General features: G+C 28.3%; 1 protein-coding gene across 3 annotated transcripts in view; it reads right to left on the reverse strand.

The window, feature by feature from the left end:
• Positions 1–23,303, reverse strand: part of LOC129963095 (sodium-coupled monocarboxylate transporter 1-like) — a 75,349-nt gene that overhangs the window by 23,063 nt on the left and 28,983 nt on the right. For 2 of the 3 annotated variants that reach the window (XM_056077372.1, XM_056077282.1), the window contains exon 2: positions 10,982–11,427. In XM_056077372.1, the coding sequence (XP_055933347.1) occupies positions 10,982–11,329 (348 nt within the window). In that variant the 5' untranslated portion in view covers positions 11,330–11,427. Of the gene's footprint in view, positions 1–10,981; positions 11,428–20,345; positions 20,621–23,303 lie in introns of those variants that run through there. The other variant, XM_056077196.1, reaches the window with a different exon arrangement.

A 23,303-nucleotide genomic window follows, 5' to 3' on the forward strand; every position in this document is an offset into this window, starting at 1 on the left:
CAGTCCAGTAACTAAACCATGATGCTGAATCAAATGAGTCTAACGACTTTGGGTTGCTGCGGCCTTTTTGTGTTGCTGCGTCAAGTGAGTCTGATGACTTTGGTTTTGCTGCGTCTAGTGAATCTGACGACTTTGGTTTGCTGTGGGTAGATGGCGCCACTGTATGAAGGTTGAAGGATCATCGTCCGAGGTCACCAATGTGGCGGATTGAGATGCGCGAGGATAGAACCTGGGACCTTGTGGTTTTCAGTCTAGTAACATGACCATGATACAAAAGCAAGTTAACTGACATAAGCTTTTACCACAACATCTAAATTACGGTGCCGCAGGGGAAATTATTTTACGAGATAGGTAAATATATACTGAGCTCCACTTCAACAGGCATGTGCTACAGCATCAAATGTTTTCACGTGTTCATCAACAACTGTTTAAAGCTGGATCATTTGTTGGTATCAATGTTCATTGAGGAAGACGCCGATCGACATGGACAGTTTCAGTAGAGGAAGCTGTCTTTCAGCCTATTGAAGAAGAAACAAGCTTTAGCAGACATTGCTAGGTAGTTTGGAGAACAACAGTATGGCAGATACTAAATGAGGAACATTTACATATTTTTCATTTTTAAAGAGTGCAGTTGTTGAAAGCAGCCGAATATCCCAAGTATTTACTTTTGTCATTGATTCATACAGAGAACCATTCATTCCAGTTTCTCAAAGCAAATGCTTTTCACCGATGAAGCATCCTTACCACGTTAAGTTGTCTTTAACACAGACATTTCACGTGTGTGGGCTAATCAGATTCCTGTTAATCTCGTTTTCGCGAGAATTTGCCAAAATGGAAGTGTCCTCTCGAAGTTCATTTCTCCAGGCTTGTTGGAAATGAATTCAGCATTCAGGATATAATTTCTAGCATAATTTTTAAAAATTTCAATCCCAATGGCACAAAATGTTAGTATTGTTGTTATGATACCCTCATGTTATTTTATAACTTTCAGAATATTGCACAATATCAAGGGGGATCCTGTATAATAGTTTGTACTAATAATGAATAGATTTATCTGGTTGTCCGATGTATATACATATTTTCAAGAATCAACTTAATTTTGTTAGGGCAATAGTTTGATTGGATATAAACACTCACATCTAATGGAACAACACATTAGAGAAATGAATAGAATGATTTAAATGATACGACGAAGTTTTTGATTAATTGAATATTCAAGTAGAAGAGACCAGAAGTCCAATTGAAATATTTCGATAACTGTGAAGCTAAACATTGAGTGTAAGAGCAATATTATATAAACTTCTCTTTACTGGTACCAAGCAGATTTTAAATATGAACTTATAGAGAAAATATATTTATCTACAGTTAAGCCTAATTATCTGAAATTTTGGACAGTTGAATTTTTATTCATCCTATCGATTTAATTTATTTTCTGAGCTATCATATCAGAATTAATCAAAACATCCAAACATTTGTTCGATGCTATTTGTTCCAAACATTTGTTTGATCATGGTTGTCTATTGATTTGTCTGTTGTCGTGGTATTCCAACATCAGAAATGGATAACCAACTATTAAATAATGTTTCATTTTAAAACTGAAATTATTGAATAATGTGCAACTTAAACTTACTTTATGGGCATCTTCGAAAAAGCTAAGCCAAAGAGAATTATGTTGCTTATAAAGCAAAATATATGTCAACGAAATACTGAAAATAGTTTAACACATGGCATAGAACACATGATAATAGTTTAACACATGTTCAGAAATGTTTAATAGACAACATTTCTCAAAAACGTAATTTGAAATTCTGTTTAAATGAAATAATTATCATCTACAGATAATAACTAATTTAAACATTGGCAGTTTAGATTTTATTAGTTATCTTTAATATAAATTAAAATATATTAATTTATATTAAAGATACTGATAGAATGTTTTTATTTTTGATGCTAAGCCAAATCATTATGCTTGTCCTTCATTAGCAACTTAAGCTTGTTTTTAAGATCACTGATTAATACAATTTGAGTAACGTTCCCAATTCAAATATTTAATGTAATTTGGAATGTATTTGTTTATTTTCAAACAATTTACCAGATAAATCCAGTTATTACTGAATGAGAGAAAAGAACCTTTGAAAGTGAACTTTAGAACTTTTGATATTTGAACGCGTCACTTTCGATTCTATCAAAAATCTATCTACTAATGTCAGCTTTTTTTTTATTGTATACAAAAACAAGGGGTGTGTACTTCATATGACGATACGAATACGTATCGACTTATCAAAAAAGGAACACTTTATGGCTGATTGATAAATCAACTCATTTCGAAATTTGACAACTTTTTCAACGCCTTCATTTTGGACTTTGAACTTGTGTAAACCTGTCATGTTTACAAGATTTCTTCAAGGGTTAATCTCTCATCGGTTGACTAATCCGAAGATACTTATTTAAGGGTTGTTTCCAGTAACTGCAGACGATAAAAATTTATTTCTGGAAACTACACGTGATGCAGTTCAGAAAGAATATTTAAAAATAGAACATTAAGGTCGAAATCAAACAACAATTCTTTAATGAGGGCAAATCAGTGGATATATAAAAATTGGTAATATAGTAAGCAAATGTATTAAAATCAAAATTTTTACCATTTATTTATTGCCACAAATAACTTTATTTTTTATGTTTTTTTTGTCGTATACGTCATAAATAATAAACAAAATTAATGTTAGGGATTGGTAACTTTTGTAATCCCTGCAAATTAAACAGTTTGATAATGTTAAAGAATAGGAAGGCATAATATCGAAAGCAAGTAATAAAGTAATTTTTTTGATAAAATATTTTGATTATGTTATCATTAAAAGTTGAGTTTTCTTGCCTGTAAGCGTCTAAGAGTGACAGTCCTCAATATATCTTTATATATCATTATTACATCACTATGAGGATTTAACATGATGCCTGGTATATTAATGTCAGACCTCCAATGATAACCATGAAGGTTTGTATGTTGAGGCCGCAGAAGAACCACATTTTAAAACCATATTTTTGCTATATTTTTCTTAATATTTGTCTGTTTCTTCTTCCAGAGAATGTGATGATATTATTTAAATCTAGAGCTGACAATACGCAAGTCACATTGCGCTATATTTAACTAAGATTTCCTCGAAATCTCGATTTCAAAAGGTTACACAAACATTTGTAAGCAGCCTTTTTAACTGTTTACATTGGCTTTGTAATATTTCGATACGTATATATATTGTTAACATTGCATTTTTTTAATGAAATGAGAAATTTTAATTTATATCATTGCAGTAATTTTTTAAAATTCATTTAATTTAATTCGTCAGCAGTCTATAAGGTATAAGGGATTTATTAAAATAAGTACCGCTTTATTAAAATAGGAAAATTTAAATTCTACTCCTATTTTTTTGTAAGTATACTTCTCAGATTGTTTATATTTCAATGATTCTTGGAATTATATTTCCGATTCAACAAATTGCGTTACAAGGCCAAACAATATATTGTTGAGATTATAGATAAACTTTCAAAAGGATACATGAATGAAATGAATAACTTTGTCCGAGTAAACAGTTGAATATTATGTAATCCAAAATACGACTCTTAAATGGAAGCGTGAAATTAAAACACGTGCACAGAATTTGTTTTATTTATAAATGTTTAAACTATATTTTAATAAATAGTTTATACTTTTATTGGATTATATATACAGAGAAATAACGAACTGATCCTCGAGTTTAAACTCATTGTCCTCAGACCCTTGCCGAAAGATAGAATAGCGAAGGGTTTAAATTTACTATATCTCTTTCTAAAAATAAAATTATATCTTTTTCTTCTTTAATTGTGAAAAGAAATAATGCCTCATATAAAACAAAAATATTTAAACCTTTTTCGAATAGTCACAATGTTTTTCTCCAACATGTAGTAAGAAGATTCTGCCCTTTAACTCAAACTTGTAATTTCAGAAATTTTAACAAGTTTTTCCTTCTGTTTAACGTACATTTAAATGGAATTCCAAAAAACTTCGCCTTAAAAGTATTTTTACAAATACGTATTTTTTAAAAATCTATTTTACCTAATTAATCTATTATGATGCTCGTCAGTTCATTTTATAAGTCTTTTTAATACAAAAATCTGTTAATTTTTTTCTCTCAGTTTAATAACTTTATTTTAATTAAAAAAACTGGTATTTAAGCTTCCACTTTCTCCTTTTTTTACTCTGTTACATATCTGGATGTAAACATAGTCGTCCGTTTTGAGTAGCCAATTCAATATCTTAAACTAATAATATAACTGTTATTTATTTTTTCCGAATTTTAATGGCATTTTATGAAAATTGGACCAGACTACTGTATGTGATACGGTTTAAATATAACAGAAGATGTAAAATTATCAAAATTAGGGGTTGAGGAATATCCAACTTATGACTAAAGTATTGTATTGATTTGCGTGGACTGCCTAAGAAGTAGTCCCTAACAATTAACAAGATCCTGTAATAACTGGATTTTTCAAGTGTCTCCTTTTCTAGACAAACAAGCCATTAAATTGAATTTCGGCGTTTTTCACCGATAACTTCCAAAAATATTACTCCACAAAAAATACATTACAGTGTCTCAAAATTTTAAAAATGCCGTTTTAATGATGCAATTCGTGCCACAAATTGCAGATAAGGAAATTAAAAAATAAAAGTAATTTCTTTCTTTCACTGCTCAACTAAAAAAATTATTTTAACCTTATATAGATAATCTCTATTTGATGTGAAAAAGCGAAATTATGAAAATAAAAATTTAATGTATATTTTTTTTTCTTAAATCCCATACTCAACATTAAAGATTGTAATTTATCAAGGTTTTATCAAAATTTAATAACTATTTTACAATAATGCATAAAAGTAATTCAAATTTAACATTAAAGAGCATAAGACATAAATTTTAAATAAAATTGATTTTTTTTAAAGAAATCAATACTATTAGCATGAAGTTTGAATCGGAATCTTTTTACTACATTTGAGTTCCATTAAATTCAATTCCATTTAGAATTTTTCTGAATTTAATGTTTTTTTTTTTTTTTTTGCACATTGAATATTTGTCTTCTCAAATCGTTAATTACCATATCATGAGATAAAATTCTAAATTAAATTCATTTGATTTAATATTTTATTAATATTTAATATTTAATAATTCATTTAATTTTTAATATTTTTCTAGTTATAAGTGGGGTTTTTAAAATAAATTCACTAAATAGTTTTTTTTTAAATTTCTAATTTTAAGCTTTTCCTGCAAAAATAATTAAAAATGTGTGGAAATTAAAAAAAAATCATGATTTATTTTTTGATTTAAAGTTGAATGCAAGACATTCCATTATTTTTATGAGCTTACATGGAAAGTCAAAAATTCTTTATAAGAAGAATTCATCATGCCATTAATTAATTTTTAAAATTCTACAAAAAATGAAGAAGTTGATCAATAGGAAAAATTCTTTTTATGCTTGAAAATACTTTTTTATACAATTCTTTATGATATTTCAGAAATAAAACTTTTCAGATTGTTGGTAAAAAATTATTCTAAAGTGGACATCCTGTATATTATTAAATATCTTCAAATGTGGGGATATATTATTTTTAATAGTGATTATAGATAGAAATTTAGATAAATTTTAAATTCTAATGTGTTTAAATCTTCATTTAAGTTTCTGTCTATAAGGATAAGTATAAATTAAAAACTTTTAACTTTATTTCATGCTGTAAAACAAGCTTTGCATAGATGACAGAGTATTTGAAAGTTTATTTTCTTAAAACATTTTTTAATCTTAATCAAGTATTTAAAAAAATATTAATTAATTCATTATTGTTATTTTTTTGCGTTAGAATGCAAAAGGAATATTGAAGATTAGAACTGGAAATTAGTCATTAGTTGAATATTTTCGGAGAAACAGATAAAAATTTAATATTTTTTTCTATTGAAGAAAGAAATTTTAGGAATAAAAAAGAGTTTCTTTAAAAATTCAAGATGGATAAAAAAGATATTTTGAAAAATTCGGAAAGAATAGGCGATTAAACCAGAATTAATAAAAATATGTAAGAAAAATTATAGAAAGAATTAAAATGTTAGAAAATAAAATTAAAAAAAGTAAAGAGAAAAGGTTCGGGAAGATAACTTCATGTATTTAATAATTCGAGTTTTTCCGGTGATATGATTGCGATTCTTAGTTTCGGAATCGATTTATATGACAAACGATTTTAAAATATTTCATTCGAAGCTGGCTTGAATTCATTGTATGATGAAAAGTGCTTAAGTTTTTGAAAAAAGATATAATCATATTTTTATTTATACTGAATATATACTGAAAACTCCCAGATTGTAACAAACTGAAATTGCTGAAATGCTGGAAAGCTCTAATGAAAACTGTGAAAAAAACAACAACGTTAAATGAAAAAGAAAAGACGTTTCATGACCTAAAGAAAAAAAATAAAAATAAATTTCGATCTCATTTTAAAATTCGTTGTAAGCAATTGATCGAGGCTATTCCCCCGATAAACATAATTTCACGGCCAAAGTCCAAATTGCTTTTATCATTACAATCAAGGTTGTGAAGCTTTTGGATTTCTTATTTGTCATTATTTTTATTTAAAAAGAAATTTTGATTTACAATCGACATCAGATGGAAATTCCTAAAATAGTGAAAAATTTAAATTAAAAACCGACATTTCTAAAGGAATTTCGCACTTATGATGATCATCTTTTAGAAAAAGCTTTGAAACAAACAAGCCAAGGAAAAACGTCCTATGATGGATTTGTTTTTAACGCTGTAATTCTGAATATAAAGTTCAAAGTTATTGTTGGAATAGAATAACTTTATTAGAATTTATCAGATGTTATCAAAACCTGTAAGGAATTTCAAATTCTCAAATTTCAAATTTTATATTGCTACTAATAATAAAAGCGAATATGTGTGTATTTTTATGGCAGACGAATTTAAAATATTTCGTTCGAAGTGGTTTGATTTCATTACATGGTGTTAAATGAAAGTTAGCTATTGTTAAAGGTCTATTCTATTTCATTTTTTTTTCTTTACTTGTTCTGAAAATTTATAAACCGGAATTTGTTTGTATTTTTGCTTCAAAGTATTTGTAGATAATAATACATTACCGAAAACCTTCAAGAGTTTTAGATACCCAAAACGTCAGATCATTTATTTATTGAATAAATCATAGCCTTGAAAAGCAACCTTCATGGTCTAGTAAATATTTTTTTTTTGCGTATAACAGTTAAATGGCAAGATAAGCTTCTTAATATTTTTCAACTTAAATATAGCGGAATGCGATACACAAAATGACGTAACTTACTATTTCACTAATTGATGCCTAGTATAGATATCGTTGCTTATTTTGCTATGGATTTTCAAGTGGTAATGCAAAGAGCCTAATATCTATTTTGCAAAAATCTATTAGATTATCATGAAGATGAAAAGTAGTCTTTGGACAAACGACATGTTTTTTTATATCACGAAAGATTTTCTAGATTTCATATTATAAAACAGATTACACAATCTTTTTAAAATGATCAATGTCCACGTTTATAAACCTCTTAAGATATTTTATATTAGAAAAATATAAATATCATGCGCATTTTTTGAGATGAAAGGTCAAGTTTAAGATAGAAGATAACGAAATAAATGTATTTTTATTTTATTGAAGAATTGTTGAGTACAGAATGGCAACGGTCATCTTGGAAATGCATTCAATCTGAATATTCAATAACCATACGTTTGGCGCAGTTAGCCAAGCTTGGCTCTTGGTAACTCACAACCAACCAACCTGAATATTCAATTGCATAAAATTCTTTTTACCAAGGAAGAAGTAAATACCAAGAAGAAATAAAATTCGTCAGTGTCGGATTTAAAATTTTGCATATATGTATTTCATAGAATTGCTTATATGCATTTCGGAAGATTATGTTTTTTTGTTTTGTGGTTACAAAGCGCGAATAGATAAAAATTAATAATATTAAGAACATTTTCGAAAAGACAGAAGCAAATTGTTAGAAGTCTTTTTAAAATAATTATACCTCACTATTCTAAAATACAGAAGATTCTATTAATATAAAAAGAAAAAATGTCTCAATGAATATATCTATATAATTTTTAAAATGAAAATTCCTTTTATCTCGTTTGGCTTTCTTAAGATGGTTTTTATAATTTTTAACATTTTTTTTTGTTTAAAATTTGGCTTCTGGATGTATGAGACTTTATTAGTACTAAATATAACATTATTCATTTTATATTAAATAAATAGCCTGGTTAGAATTTAGAGCATCAATTTTTTTAAAATTTTTTTTAATTTTTAATAAATGTAAAATTTTATAGTAATAATTTTAAATGTTGAATTAAAAAAATCATCAAAGTATTTATGTAATTAAAAGATATGTAATCATATAAATATTTAATTTCGATTATAACTGAAATTAAATGATTTAATTTTCAGAAACTTAAAAAAATTTTAAAATCTAAAATTTATGCAATTTAAAATCTTACTTAAGAAACAATGCTTTTATATGCTCTGTAATTCTAACCATTGGGTTTATAACTACAAAATTTGGAATAGATATATTCTAAATAGTATACCCTAATAGTATACCCTAATAGAATAGTATACCCTAAAAAGAGGTTTTTTTTTGAAATTCTAATTAGAACTTTTATTAATTAAAATGTTTTTTTGAATTTATTTTAGTATTAGATTCCATTATTGCAATGTAATTCAATTGATATTGATCGTTTTATCAAATATCTAATTGAGATATTTTCTTCTATTTTTTAAAAGTAATGAAGAACGTCTCTGCTTATTAAATTTGCTGTTTATACGAGGAACCAGAAAGTGATTCCTCGTATAAAGAGCAAATTATGAAATTCATTGAGTTGTCAAGATTGATTACAGTTCATCTGATTTTGTCTCTAGGATATGAAAGTATTTGGCTGTAGATTTAGAGCTGTCCAGATTAATTGTATTTTGACATGAAGTAAATTTACATCATTTTTATTGCTTTTATTTGTTGGATTGGTCATTTAAAACATTATTCTCAAATGAGCAAAACATTTTTTTTCATTTAATAAAAGACGATTAACGAGAGACAGAGAAAAAATAAATAAGTAAGATACAGGTATTTAAAGAATTTAGAAAATTGAATTGAAGTATATTAAAATTACTTTATGTGGTTTATAAAAAGATTAAAAAAACATAAATTCTGTGATATATTTTTCTTTCTTTTTTTTAATTTGGACGAATTTAAAATGAATTTGTGGGATTTATTAGTTGCAAAATGCATTTTGGAAAATGAGCGAGAAAAAAAAATATCTAAGCTTCAAATTCTATGTGGGTTACATTTTTTTTCAATAAATGACACATAGAAACATTTCATTTGAATTAAAATATTAATTAAAAATAGTGTTTAAAATTTATCTTTTCTAAAAAATTACACTTGACTTAATTAATCTATATTAGAGTTCGACGGTTTACTTCATATGTTTTTAAACAACAGCAACTTTCCTATTAAACTTTTCTTTACATGATAATATAATTTTATTTCGATTCTAAAATCAGATCTTTTAACTTTCCGTCCCCACCCTTCTTTTATCCGGTGAGATATCAATTAATTTGATCTAGTGACCTATTTTGAATGGACAACCCGATGATTTAAAGTAATAAAAATGTCATTATATAATTTTACCAAGAAAAATTACAATCTGACCGGACCAATCGGCGATTCCAAAACAACCACTAATAGCTCTGAAGTATCAGAAGACACTATTGGCCGATTTGAAAAGACTGCTGGTAAGTCATTGAACTTATTGGTTAACAATAGAAAGGATTGAGAGATAATTCAGAAATATAAAAAAAGGTAAAGAAGAAAATCAATCGTCTTGAATTGCTTTTCCAGAAAATTTAAACAGAAACTCTATGCGGACTATTAAATTTCTACTTTCTCAAAATATCGGATTCAGTTTCTATCAGATGGATGCAATCCTTTTGAATTGGACTCGAGAGAAAAAAGAATCAACAAAACTAAGATGCAATTTATAAAACTATAACAAAAAGGTAAATAAAAAATCACATTTACGAGGAACATATAATATTGGAAAGAAGAAACGGGCTTTATGAAACGATAGCAATGGCATCCAACTGCTAATTCATTATTATTCTGCGAATACGTTAATTTATACAAGCATTAACTTTGCAACCATTTTGCAACTATCGAAGGAGAATTCCAAGACTATGTAAAGTAAATACAACAAAAATTATTTTTTAAAATCAGCCTTTTAAACAAATAGGAACTTAAATTTAATCACCAAAAATTATTCATTGATCTGAATTACAATTAAATTCCGCATGGCGCCATCTCTCGGTTAAAATTCAATATTTAATAATTGTGGTTTCAGAAAATTTTTCAGTGGATGCATCTTCCATTTACAATAGGAGATGGAGTTAGTTAGTTAGTTTCTTAAACAACGGACAGTGGATGCGTATTCTATTTACAACAGGAGATGGAGTTAGTTAGTTTCTTAAACAACGGACAGTGGATGCGTATTCTATTTACAACAGGAGATGGAGTTAGTTTCTTAAACAACGGACAGTGGATGCATATTCCATTTACAACAGGAGATGGAGTTAGTTAGTTAGTTTCTTAAACAACGGACAACCCCTACGTCGTAAGAGGTTTTTAAATTTATAATCAAAAATTAGAAAATAAAAATAAACTTATAAACATCAGAATTTTAAAAATAAAATAAAAAAAACTCTGTCGAAAACTTTTCCGGCAAATTATTGAAAGAAACATGATTATCACGTTGTTAAGATTGCAAAATGTATATAACGACAAGCGAGCTTTTTTGGCAAGTCCGAGGTCATTGGTTAAAAATGCTAAAAGTTGCTAGTGGACGGCCTATATACATATTAAACAAAGATCAAAATGCTTACCTCATACGCACTTGTGACTCCCAGATTGTAGAAGACTGGTAGGTAAAGATAAGCTGTGGCTGGTACCACGAAGCAGAATGCGATATTGATGATTATGTACTGCGTACCGTAGCGGTACACTTCGGCTGGTGTGCCAAGCAACGTGATGGCTGACATGAAACTGGCCAGAACGGACATGGCCACAGGGAAAACGCTGAGGGAACGGCCGCCCATCAGGAATTCCTGTGTGTCAGTTTTTTTACGATCGGCTATGGCGTACCATACGCCAACCCCTGCAGATATCAGAAGCATGATAGCAAATACAATATAGTCCACAACTCCGAATACATCCTTCACGATGTGCTCCATTTTTCAATAGATTGATGTTTTGGTGAAAATGATGACGAATATGACGATTGTTTATGTCTTTAGATGAGAAGTTTCCTGTCAATTTTAGCAGAGGGACCCTGAAAAAATGAATTATGAATAATTTGAAAGAAATTCAATTAATTTTAAAGGAATATACAAATATTGGTTAAAAGATACAATATACATAATTGATTATGCTAAACAATGTGTATAGTCAAAACAAGTCAATATCGCTTAGAAATGTGTGACCAGAAACGGCGCTTGGATCAACTGAAGATACAAGAGTACGAAGAGATAACTGGGTGAAAACTTACTTTATTCATAGAAAGTATAGTTATATGTACATGTTGACCTTAAATAGCAGAACAAATTCGCAAACACTTAATGATGGGGTCCGTATGTTTGGGTACCGGGCTTCACAAATCATTCTCCTACTCTTCCGTTGTTAATAACTATTCCATTAGTAAAGTGCATGTTCTCTATGTTAGTGCTCTTTAATGTACTGAATATTGTCCGCGCGGATTTGATTCTTCAATAATCAAAAATCTAAAATCCATGTTAATGGATAGCGTCGCCTCACTCATTCGGTAAGTGTTTCTGGTCGTATTTCATATCATCTCCTTAAAAATATTAATTTTGCTTGTTTTATGATATTGGAGGCTATTATATTATCAATAAATTGCTTGATGTAAACATATTTCATAAAAGACTTTAGAAAGCAGGCACTCTACAGAACAGACATTTATCACGTCGTTACGTTTGGGCAGTGCTCACTATGGAAGTGTTGTACAAAATTTTAATTTGATTTTTAATTAAAAATGAAAAAGATTAAAGGCATGTCCTTACTAAATTTTAAGCATGTTATTGCATAGAAACATTTTATACTACTTGAAAATTAAAAAGAAGAGAACTTTTCTGTATTACCATTTTTATTTCCATTCACTCTGTTCACTTTTGATAAAATGAAAAAAAAAATATTTTTAAGTATATTTTATTATAATGCTTTCCATTGTTTTAAGTATACTCTTTTCGTTGCAATGATGATAAGTACAATGTTTACTCTATGCACATTATCACTGCTGAATAATGGCGAGGGAATTCTAAAAATAAAATAAAAATAGACAAATCAAGCCTAAAACACTAATACGCTATGATATTTTGTATTGAATGACCATTTTAAATTTAAAATCTCAAAATCCAAATCGAATTCAGATCTAAGAGTTGCTGGTGCATTTATTCTAAGTTTGGAATATCAAAATCAGGTAAATTTCTAATCTAAAGGTTAATAAATTCAATTAAATTTTCGGATTATTTAGTTGAATTTTTAGGAACATATTTATGTTAAACTTTTCCCTAAAAATTTCATCAAACTGTTTAATGTTCCAATGACAAAAAAAAAAAAAAAAAATCGAATTTAGATTTGCCTGCCATGATTTTTTAATTAATTTAATTACTTATTTGTAGAATTAAATCAATTATATAGCTTTTTGAAGAACTGAAGGGCGAATTTTAACCTTTGAAAAGTTTAACTTCATTATATTCATATAGAAGATAATTTTTTTAATTTGACATAGAAAGCAAGTATTTAACATTTGAGAATTTAAGTAAGAGGAGTAAAAGAAGTTAAAGACAGAACGTAAAGTGATTTATAATTCAGAGGCCCTCAGGGTATGTTCATGATTTATGAAGACATGTTAAGTAATTTTTTTTTTTTTTTTTTTTTTTTTTTTTTTTTTTTTTTACGTAGGTAAGAGAAATAGGAAAGTTATAAGCAAATTATTACTGATAAAGATCTTCATTTAAAGAATTGTTATGCTAACTAGAATCCTACTGATAACAGCGAAAAAAAAAAAAGGAAACAAAAGTGTCAGCTTTTTTATAAATTCATTTAAAACGGATCAATATAGTTTTGAAATTTTTTACAGTATTCTAATACGCCAGTAACTGTTTTATCAGTTGCATTATATAATTCGGTTGTCATTGAGATGTGTTCTTGTTTCGTCTGGCACTTGCCACGGACAAGCTCGCTGTTACGAAGACAGCGATTTAAGCCGGAAGGGGGGGGGGGGGGGAGAGGCGTCTCTTGTTTTTATAGTAGCGCCAACTAGGGCCAAGAGTGCGATTTTGCTACTCACGCATCACTCATTAGCTTGCACAACCCCTTTTTACAGGAGTGCACATTCACACATAGAACAACCATGTCCAAACCGGAACTCGAACCCGTGACGACCATATCACGGGGAAGACGCTCTACCCCTATGCCAGGATGCCGGCTTCTTCGAGATGTTCATTGATTAAATAAATTCAAAAATCAATCTCTAAAATTGGGAGAGATTTTGAATGAAAATTAAATGATAACAAAAATATGCTTGTTATAAGATTATTCAAGATTAAGTAAAAACAAACGAATTCTGAAAATTAAGATAAATATGATAGCGTTGCCAAAGCAAATCTCAAAAAACAATGATATTTTATTTTTTTCCTTTCTCTAATATTAATTTAATTGTGGCAGATTATTACAAAATTAAATATAAATTAGACACTTAATCACTTAGAAATTTTCTAATCTGGTTAAGTGTGGTTATTCTAATTGTGGCCAAATAATTAATTTCTAAACCGTTAGAGATAGGCATTCATTTCAGTCAGGAAAAAGGCTGTAAATGCTTTAATGCTTGGTTATCGTGGTTGTCATTGCTTGGTTTTCCTTAATAAGTAAATTAATGTATTGCTGAAAGATCTTTGAAATCAAAAATTTTATATAATCACCTTGAACTTATCCACCCTATTTAATAAAATATTCTATATAAAATAACATTTTAAATAAATAATTTCTCTTTTGCTGAGATTAAAAATGCCAATTATTAAGTTAAAAATATTATTGTTTTTGGCCTATCAACGGCCGCCTCTTTGCGAGCAGTCCGTCGATTGGTGGATCTTCCTCAGGATTATAGACTCAATATCACCTAAAATAATGATATTCTAAGCTTCATAATTCACTTAGTTTCAGTCGCTGGAAAGTGCAACATTTTATGTTTAAAATATTAATGAATGAAATATATTTTATTAAATATAATTAACTATTATATTACTTAATTTTAGAAATAACTTACAAAATATAATTTAACTTATTTTATTGAATATAATCCCGGTGGATTATATAATAATTTATATTTCATAATCTTCGTCCATTTTTTAGAACTGCTTTTATTTAGTCAAATAACATTAAATATAGATTTTTAAGTCATCTGAAGCATTTTGTTGGTGGAGGAATGTATGCCTATACCAGTATAGAAATTAGCTATTGGGCCATAATTAGAGTAACAAATGCACATAAATAAACTGTATACCGTTTTATGTAATATTTAGAACAACTAATTAATACATTTATTAAAATATAGAAATAAAAAGAATAAACGTTTTTATGAGAATTACGTTAATTAAATTAAAATAACCGAGCATTTAGTTTTATTGATATTTTAGTCAACACAAAATCGTTAATCAAACGTATTTTTGTATAACCGATTGCAAGTTTTAGGAAAACCTGTGGTGGTTTTGGATTCTGTCTGTGAAAAAAATTGTTGAAATAAAAGTATTAAATAAAAACAATGAATACAGAAACGGGAGTGACTCTAATGATTAGCCAAGTGTGAAATTGACCAACAGCTAATATAAGATACTACGAATTTTACTCGTAAATGTGTCTTGATTAATTTCTGCAGTGAACGTAGAATTGTTTGACCAGACAGAGAAATAAAGAACGAACAAAGCATCGTTAGCAATTTCATTGTTCTATCTAAAAATGTGCTTGCGCATAATAGTGCCTTGATAGAGTTTAAAAAAGGGACATAGAATTATTAGATATAATAGACATATAGAGAATACAAAATAACCGAGCAGTTTCATGTTTCTATCTAAAAATAGGGTGCCCAGATCTCGCAGAAAATCAGTGGGAGTGGTTTTCACGAAACGTTCGAATACATTTTTTTATCCTCTTCACTCATCATAAAATTTTGGACCTCGGGTAAGACGGTGAATATAAGAACTCAAAGAGGTCTGAGTTGGTGAGTTATATTAACTTCTCGTTTTAAAGCAACACTAGTGTTATCCTGGGACGGACTTTATAATTTTGAATAGCGGTCCAACCACGATAATTACACTTGATCTGCCACCTCTTCTCCAAACTTCCGCACCATACCAGAGGGGGGACATTTGGTCCCGATGGATTTAATGAGCACCAGTCCCGCTTACTCGAACCGGGTCTTAAACCTGGAACCCTTTGTTTCCGTACACGAGACCTTACCACCAAGCTACCGCGTCCCCCAGGGGGATTTGAAACGTGGGAGATTCGTCAAAATCTGGAGTTCGAATTTTCTGACGATTACACAACTTTTTCTATGTTTCATATACGAAAAAATGAAAAAGTGGACTTACAAAGTTTAAAGTGACTTTTCAATGATAATAACAGTAAAAATTTATCGGTTACGAACTACAAACTAATTTTTCATGGCAAAGATTATGCTTTTTAATTTGATTATGATCATCCATTTTGATTTGTAAATTGTGATTCACTTTTATTTAGATCATTTTACAATCCAAAATAAATTTCAAAATAAAATTTGAATTTCTTTTCCATTTCTATGAATTGACATTAATTATAGAATAATATAAAAATATTCCATTTATTGAATGTAACACAAAATATTACATTATCATCACATATTCTTGATAATCTCTTATTTAGTGGATAAAATAAACTAGGAAAATTATTCTTGGATTGCGTTTGATTTTTGACATGTTTCTTATTATGCGGATTTTTGAGAAGAAATTCAAAAAATTGTTAAAGCATTTACTGAAGAAATAAACATTCTTTAAAAATATTTCAAAATCATACGGTATTGAGGAGTTTTATGTATACGTTCTTATAGAAGTATCTTACAATATAATATTAGATAAAAAAGAATGTAATATTTGGCTGTACGAAATGTTTAAATTTCAGAAGATAAAATTCTACTCTTGAAGAAAAACTTTTCTTTAATTATTAAATATAAATAGTTCACTTCTCTACCTTTTTATTATAAAGGCAAATGTACAATAAAAATGTTAGATTTATTGTTTATGAATCATAAAAAATGAATATTAAGTATTGAAAAAACAAATTACTTCCAAATGGGTAATAATTTTGAAAATTAAGCAGTCATTTATTATAATTGCTAAGTTTTACATTTCAAAATTTGTTCTTTTTCTAGTACAAAGCATTACAATAAGGATAATTGTTATAAAAGATTATGTAAGTTTGTTATTGGCTATGGAGAAAAATAACTGTTGTTAATTACATTTTCAATTAACCTTATTGTTATCGTTATTTATCAATGAATCCTATTTTTATTGCATCTATTAGTTATATTGTTTAGATGAATTGGATTAGTACAAAACTTTATTTAATTGATGAGATTGCTTCAAAGAACTTAGTAGCAGCTAGAAAAGAAAAAGCTGAGATAGTAAGATTTCCAACTTATAGTTCAACTGTTGTTTTAAAAAAGAATTGTACAGACCTGGAAGTTCCAAAATATACAATTTTAATGCAAAAACAAGTCATATAGAAGGTTTTAATGTAAAAGTTAATTGAAAGTTAGACATATTTCTACAGATAATATCAAAGAAACAGAGGTAATACCATTTTATCTACTAAAATTACAACTGCTACTAAAATTGCAGTCTACTTAAATGCAAAAAAAGTTTAAATTATGAAATTTCTAAGCATTCTCAATTGCTAAGACGTTTGGAAATTGGAATTTCTGAAAGGCACAAATTTTAAACCCAAAAGCAATAAAAAATTTGTAATATTCATATGGATAACTTTGGAGAAACAGAGGTCACAAAAGTTTGCTTAGTACTTAAAATACACTGACAATAAATCTTTAAATGGAAATCCAAGCTTCAAATCTTCATACATATTATTCACCAATCGCTGAAATAGATTGTATGTAAATATAAAAAACATACAATTCATCAAATTATAAATATCCGAAGATTGTGTGCAGTCATTTTATGTAAATTATGAATTTTTGGTTGTCACAACTAAAAGAAAAAATATCTAAAACAGAGACAAGACAAATACCAAGAAGCATCAGTAGAATATAAGATAACTGATTAATGCGAGTAAAGAGAATATATTTGATATGTCTTTTATGAGGCTCTGCAAGAATTATCAGTTTTATTACCCATTCTGTTGTTTTTTGAGCTTAAAGGAAAGTATGTCAGCTTTCCTCTATGTTTAGCTCCGCTTGAATGGATCGTAATCGGAATCTGATTTACTTCAGAACGTTTTGTAACATAAATGCAAATCGTATTGTTTCCTAAAGCGATTCGGAAAGAAAGGGAAAGCGAATTCACTATTTTATGAAAGCAATGTATTATAGTTTACAAGTGCATTCTAGTAGAAATATGAATATAGTTAGGAAACTCAAGGTTTAAAATAAAATAGATCATATTTATGAAATACTATCAACCTTTGACAACTATATTGTTCTTTCCGATTTTTGATTTTTAAACTATTAAAATATAAAATACATTTTTTTCCTTAAAATTCCACCCTGTTATTTGTTAAAACTGAAAAATATGCATTTAATTCAAAATTTTTTATACTACAAATTACTGCTGTTGTAAATTAGTATGTAGATTCTACGAAATAAAAGCGGAAGGAAAATCCTATTTTGGAAATAATGTACAAATTAAAACAATCTCTTTTCTTAACTCTAACATTGGAAAAGGGACGCGATTTTTGGTTTGATGGGACAATGAAATTAGCTTCAATTTTATATTAACAATCAAAACATTATTACATATCGTGCATCAAAGTAAAATTCAAAAATGTATTAAAATTAGAGAAGAAAATGTATGAAGTTGTCATCATAGAACGGATCATCTTCTGAGTTTCAAAATTGTGCCGAAGTCATTTTTCTCAGATAGTATTTTAAACAGGACGGACAGACAAGGCCATTATTTTCTAATGATATCTGCATCAAGCCCACAACACTGTTTGAATAAAATTATAGTCATAGAAACATAGATTGATGTTAAGCTAGTCCAGGTACATTTAAACGCTATAATACAACGATCTACAATACAACTAGCTAAATGGATGAAATTGGGTTGGTGGTCATGAAAACAAAATTATATATCTATATTAAATTTTTTAATGATTTAGAAGGCAAAAAGGCTTCATATTGTGCATTAGATTGCCTTTCTTATACTAAAAACAAAACAAAAAATACGCCAAAATATGTAAATATACAAAAATGTTAAGAAAAACTGTTTTTAATAAATAAAATAAAATATTTAAAGTTCCCGGAACACTTTTTCCCTGAAAGTGTAATGTATTTAAAAAAATGTTCTAGTTCAAAACATTTTCACACAAAATTTCTTGATAATGCATACCTCTAACTTTTTTTCAGTTTGTAGTGAAGTATAATAACAAAATACTTCGGCGCAAAACAAATTGTAGTTACTGTTTAAAGAATTTAGGAACAAATATCTTACCATTAAAATTTAATTCATTATTTTTACTCGTAGATTGTCTTTGTTTTTAAGCAAATTTATACAAACTTGAGATTCTGACATCAAGCGCATTTTACATCACAGCATAAGTACTGAGATAAGTTTACAAAAAGGAGAATTTTCGTAAGATGATTTCATAATAATTTTTTTTAAAAATAAGAGCGATGAGTTGTATTTCAAAGAATTATTTTTATCAGGTAGCTTGAAAAATAGAGACGTATGACTGAGGATGAATTGTTAATAAGCTTTAATTTATTGCTAAAAATATTTTATGAACTATTTATTTTAATTTGAACAACATGTCTCGAAGTTCATTATAGATTAACATTAATTTCTTTACAAAATAAAATTTTCACCAGTAAAAATTAACAGACTTAGATAAGTGTAATAAAGCATCCCGAAGCGAAGAAAACGAATGGAAGTATTCAGTTTCAGTTCTTGTTTTAAAGCAAGTTTTCTAAGGAACATAGCAAAGAAATCAGCTGTCCGATTTATAAGTTTTACTAGAGAAACTACCCATTATTTTTTAATTATTATTACTATTACTTAATTACTTCATTAATACTATTATTTAATTACTTCAGTAATACTATTATTTAATTATTTTATTTACGTTGTTATTAATATTACTTCATTATTTTATTTGCATATTACGTTTAGCCTTAATGTGTTGTTGTCTGCAAAATAAAAAAAAAATCTCAAATTATGTGCAAAATAAAAAAAAAATTAAATCATCTTTTTTAGATAAAAAGATTTTTAAATGAAATCGAATTATATAGAAATTTTGGCGACTTTCTATTTATAATATTGCAATTTTAATAAAATATTTTAATAAAATTGTAGAATTAATCTTCGAATTACATATGCTGCGTTTTTCCTAAATTTCGTATTTAGGTTTAATTTTATTTAATTTTTCAAAATAAGTCTTTTGTTGAATCGCATTGGAAAAGAAAAACGCCCAAAAATAATTTTTATTAATTTAGCTTTTATCTAAAGATTTTACTAGTTAAAATTAGATTTATATCATTATTTCAACCTTTAATTTTCACAATGGTTTCGAGAAATAATAATGAAATATTCCTTTATTTTCTTAGAATAATTGATTTATTTAGTTTAAGAACAAGTTCCGTAGAGAAAATATTATGTATTAAAGACATTCCACAAATATTTCTCTTCTTTATCTGAATAAAATTGCAGATATTTAGTTTAAACATAAGTTTTTGACAACGAAAATTTTTCTGATAAAACTCATCCAGAAATTTATTTACCCGAAATTTCAAATTTAGAATTTTTTTTGAGAAAAATTCGATAGAATTATTAGAAACTAAATTATTATTTCAAATACAAAATATTAATAAATATGGACATATTAATTATTCTTGAGTCTAAACAATAAAAAAATTAACAAACGAATGTGAGCTAATTGCTTTTAAAAATGCAATTTATGAAATCCACATACCTCGCACATCACATCCTCTACATTCTGCTTTGTTCCGACACTCCAACTGTTAAACGCTCCGGAAAAATTCGATATTCGAAAACGTATGATCAGTTCCACTTCTGAAGCGGACTGTCAACACAAGATTTTTTAATTTTTAAAGCTGGAATGCTATTAAACCTGAATTAGGTCAATGCTTACAGCGATTCTTGATTCAATGCTGAATTATTTAGCGTTTTTTCATGAAGCGGGCGAGAACGGGTTTCTTAGAAGAGCGCACGTCTAGGAAACCTATCGGAGCGTTTGACGATCGGGCACCGGTTTCCGTTTTTATTACTTACCGTTATCAAATAGAGATGGCGCTTTGATAAATTTTGTGTTTAGAATCAGACTAGGTTTCTACAGAAAGAAAAATCAATCAATACTTCTTATAGATTCTCAAGTGAATTGTGTAAAGTCTATTTAGTTTATCTTTACAATCTACAACTGTTCACTTTGAACTGTTTTTGGAAAAGTACAAATGAAAGAAACATTAAAAACATATTTTCCTATTTGAGAAACTTTTTCTCTTTTTTCTTCTTTTTTTTTTTTTTACTTCCTCGTACATGAAGCCTTACAACCAGAAAGCAAAACAACTGTCAAAAAAAAAAAATAAAAAAAATCGTGATTTTTGACGAATTTTTAAGAATCCAAAAAGCACACATTTTGGGATTATATCTGTCTGTCATTATGTCTGTCTGATATCACAACACAAAAACCTATTAAAGCTAGACAAATGAAACTTGGTATATCGTCTTAGCACCAAATTTGTAGATCACTGTCGAATTTTGAATTAAATCAAGAATTCTGTCTGAGTCAAATGAACACGATAATTACAAAGTGCAAAGAGCTGGAAAAGATAAAATTTTGCGCACAGATTTAATATTGAAAGTGGGGCACTGTATCAAATTTTGAACCAAATCTATCAAAATGTTGATCGTCTGCTGATCTGTTCTTCAGAAAAAAAAAAAAAAAAAAAAAAAAAAACATTTTTTTGGGGGGTGGGGGAGAGGGGTTATACCTGTTTGTCTGCGATCTCAACTCAGAAGCCACTTTGAGCTAGACGAATGAAATTTTGTATATCATCTTTTGCACCAAATTTGTAGATCTTTGTCGAATTTTGAATTGAATACATGATCAGAAAGTCTGTCTGAATCATATGAACAGATAACTACAAAATTCAAAAAGCTGGATAGATAAATTTTTGCTTACAGATTTAATATTGAAAGTATCAAATCTTATTGATATATGATTTATTTGAGTGTATCAGATTTTGAGCAAATCTATCAAGGGGTTGATCGTCTGCTGATCTGTTCTTCCGAAACCAACCCCCCTCTCCTTATTTTTTGGGGATTATATTTGTCTGTGATCGAACTCAGAAGCCTTTTTGAGCCAGATGAATGAAATATGGTATATCGTTCTTTGTACCAAATTTGTAGATATGTCTTACGAATTTTGGATGAATTCTCTTCTCAGAAATCTGTCTGAGTCGTATGAACACTGTAACTATTAAATGCAAGAGCTGAATACATAAAATTTTTCACACATATTTAGCTTCTAAAATTTAGTTCTATATCAAATTTTCAAGAAATCCAAATCTATCAAGAAATTGGACGTCGGCCTGTCTGTTGTTTCGCATAAAAACAAGAGCTATATAGATAAAATTTTGCCCACAGATTTAATGATAAAAGTATTTTCTGTATCGAATTTTGAACCAAATTTATTCTATCCAATTTTATCCAAATTTATTCTATCCAATTCTATCCAATTTTATCCAAATTTATCCAATTTATACAAATTTATGCATGAATGTAAGAACAATAGCTTAAAAACGGAAGACTTAAATAAATAAATTTTGGTATGTGTTGTTGTTAAAATTGTAGTTCCATGTCAAATTTTTTTTGAATCGGCCAAAAATAAAACAAAACAAAAAAGCATTAAAATGTAGTTCGGTTTTCTTCGCTGTATTGAGAAGCACAAAATGCCTGTGTAAGGGATTCTGTAAATTCTGAACAATCCTGGTATTTACGGCCTTGCGTAAAATTCCCAATTTTACTCGTAATGGTTTTAGGATGGATAACACCATTATTATAGAATATGCAAGAAAATTTGAAGGAGACTACTCCCGCTGATTATCCTGAATAAAATAATCTTAAGCCATGAATATCATTCTCCAGAGAATAAAAGTCGACAATGAATGTTTCCGTTAGAATTTTCAGATAAACAAACAATTTAAATCAAGGTTAACATATAATTATAAATCATTAGATATATTTAATTGATTTTCTTTTAATTTCACCTTATATCTACACCTTGTTGGCCGGTCTTAGCTTATATAGTTTCCAGGGATATTATTTAAAAGTTTCAATGTGAGTCCGGACATGAAGAAACAAGCCATTTTACGACTATAGCATAAGAGTCAGAATTGCAAAGGTGTTGAGTGCGTTTGTCCGCAAATTAAGTAGATTTCAGTTATATTACCGTCCCGTTTTAAAGCAACACTTGGTCCATTTTGGGACGAATCTCGTAATTTTGAATCGTGATCAGATGGCGAAGACGACACCTGAGCTGGCACCCACCTATCCAGGCTTCCACATCACACTAGCTGGAGGACGTTTGGCCCAGACGGATTTACTGTGCACCAGGCCCCTTCTTCGGTGGAATCGGGTCCCGAGCTTGAAACCCTCCAGTTCCGCATCTGAGACCTTACTACCAGTTTACCGCAACCTTGCGAATTAAATAAAAATAATTACACTCGTTAAAATGTACAGCATAAAGTTTCTCCTATCAATAAAACTTGATATAATTTTATCATATGTTATTTAAAAGGCAAAAAATTTCATATATGGATATGAAATCAAAAATTTTAGAGTAAAATAGTTTTTTTAAAAAAATTATAACCTCTTGAAAAAATGTTTTTTTTGCAGCATTGCTTTTTCC

This window comes from Argiope bruennichi, chromosome 1 (assembly GCF_947563725.1).
Source record: "Argiope bruennichi chromosome 1, qqArgBrue1.1, whole genome shotgun sequence".
In the NCBI taxonomy this organism is placed as follows: domain Eukaryota; kingdom Metazoa; phylum Arthropoda; class Arachnida; order Araneae; family Araneidae; genus Argiope; species Argiope bruennichi.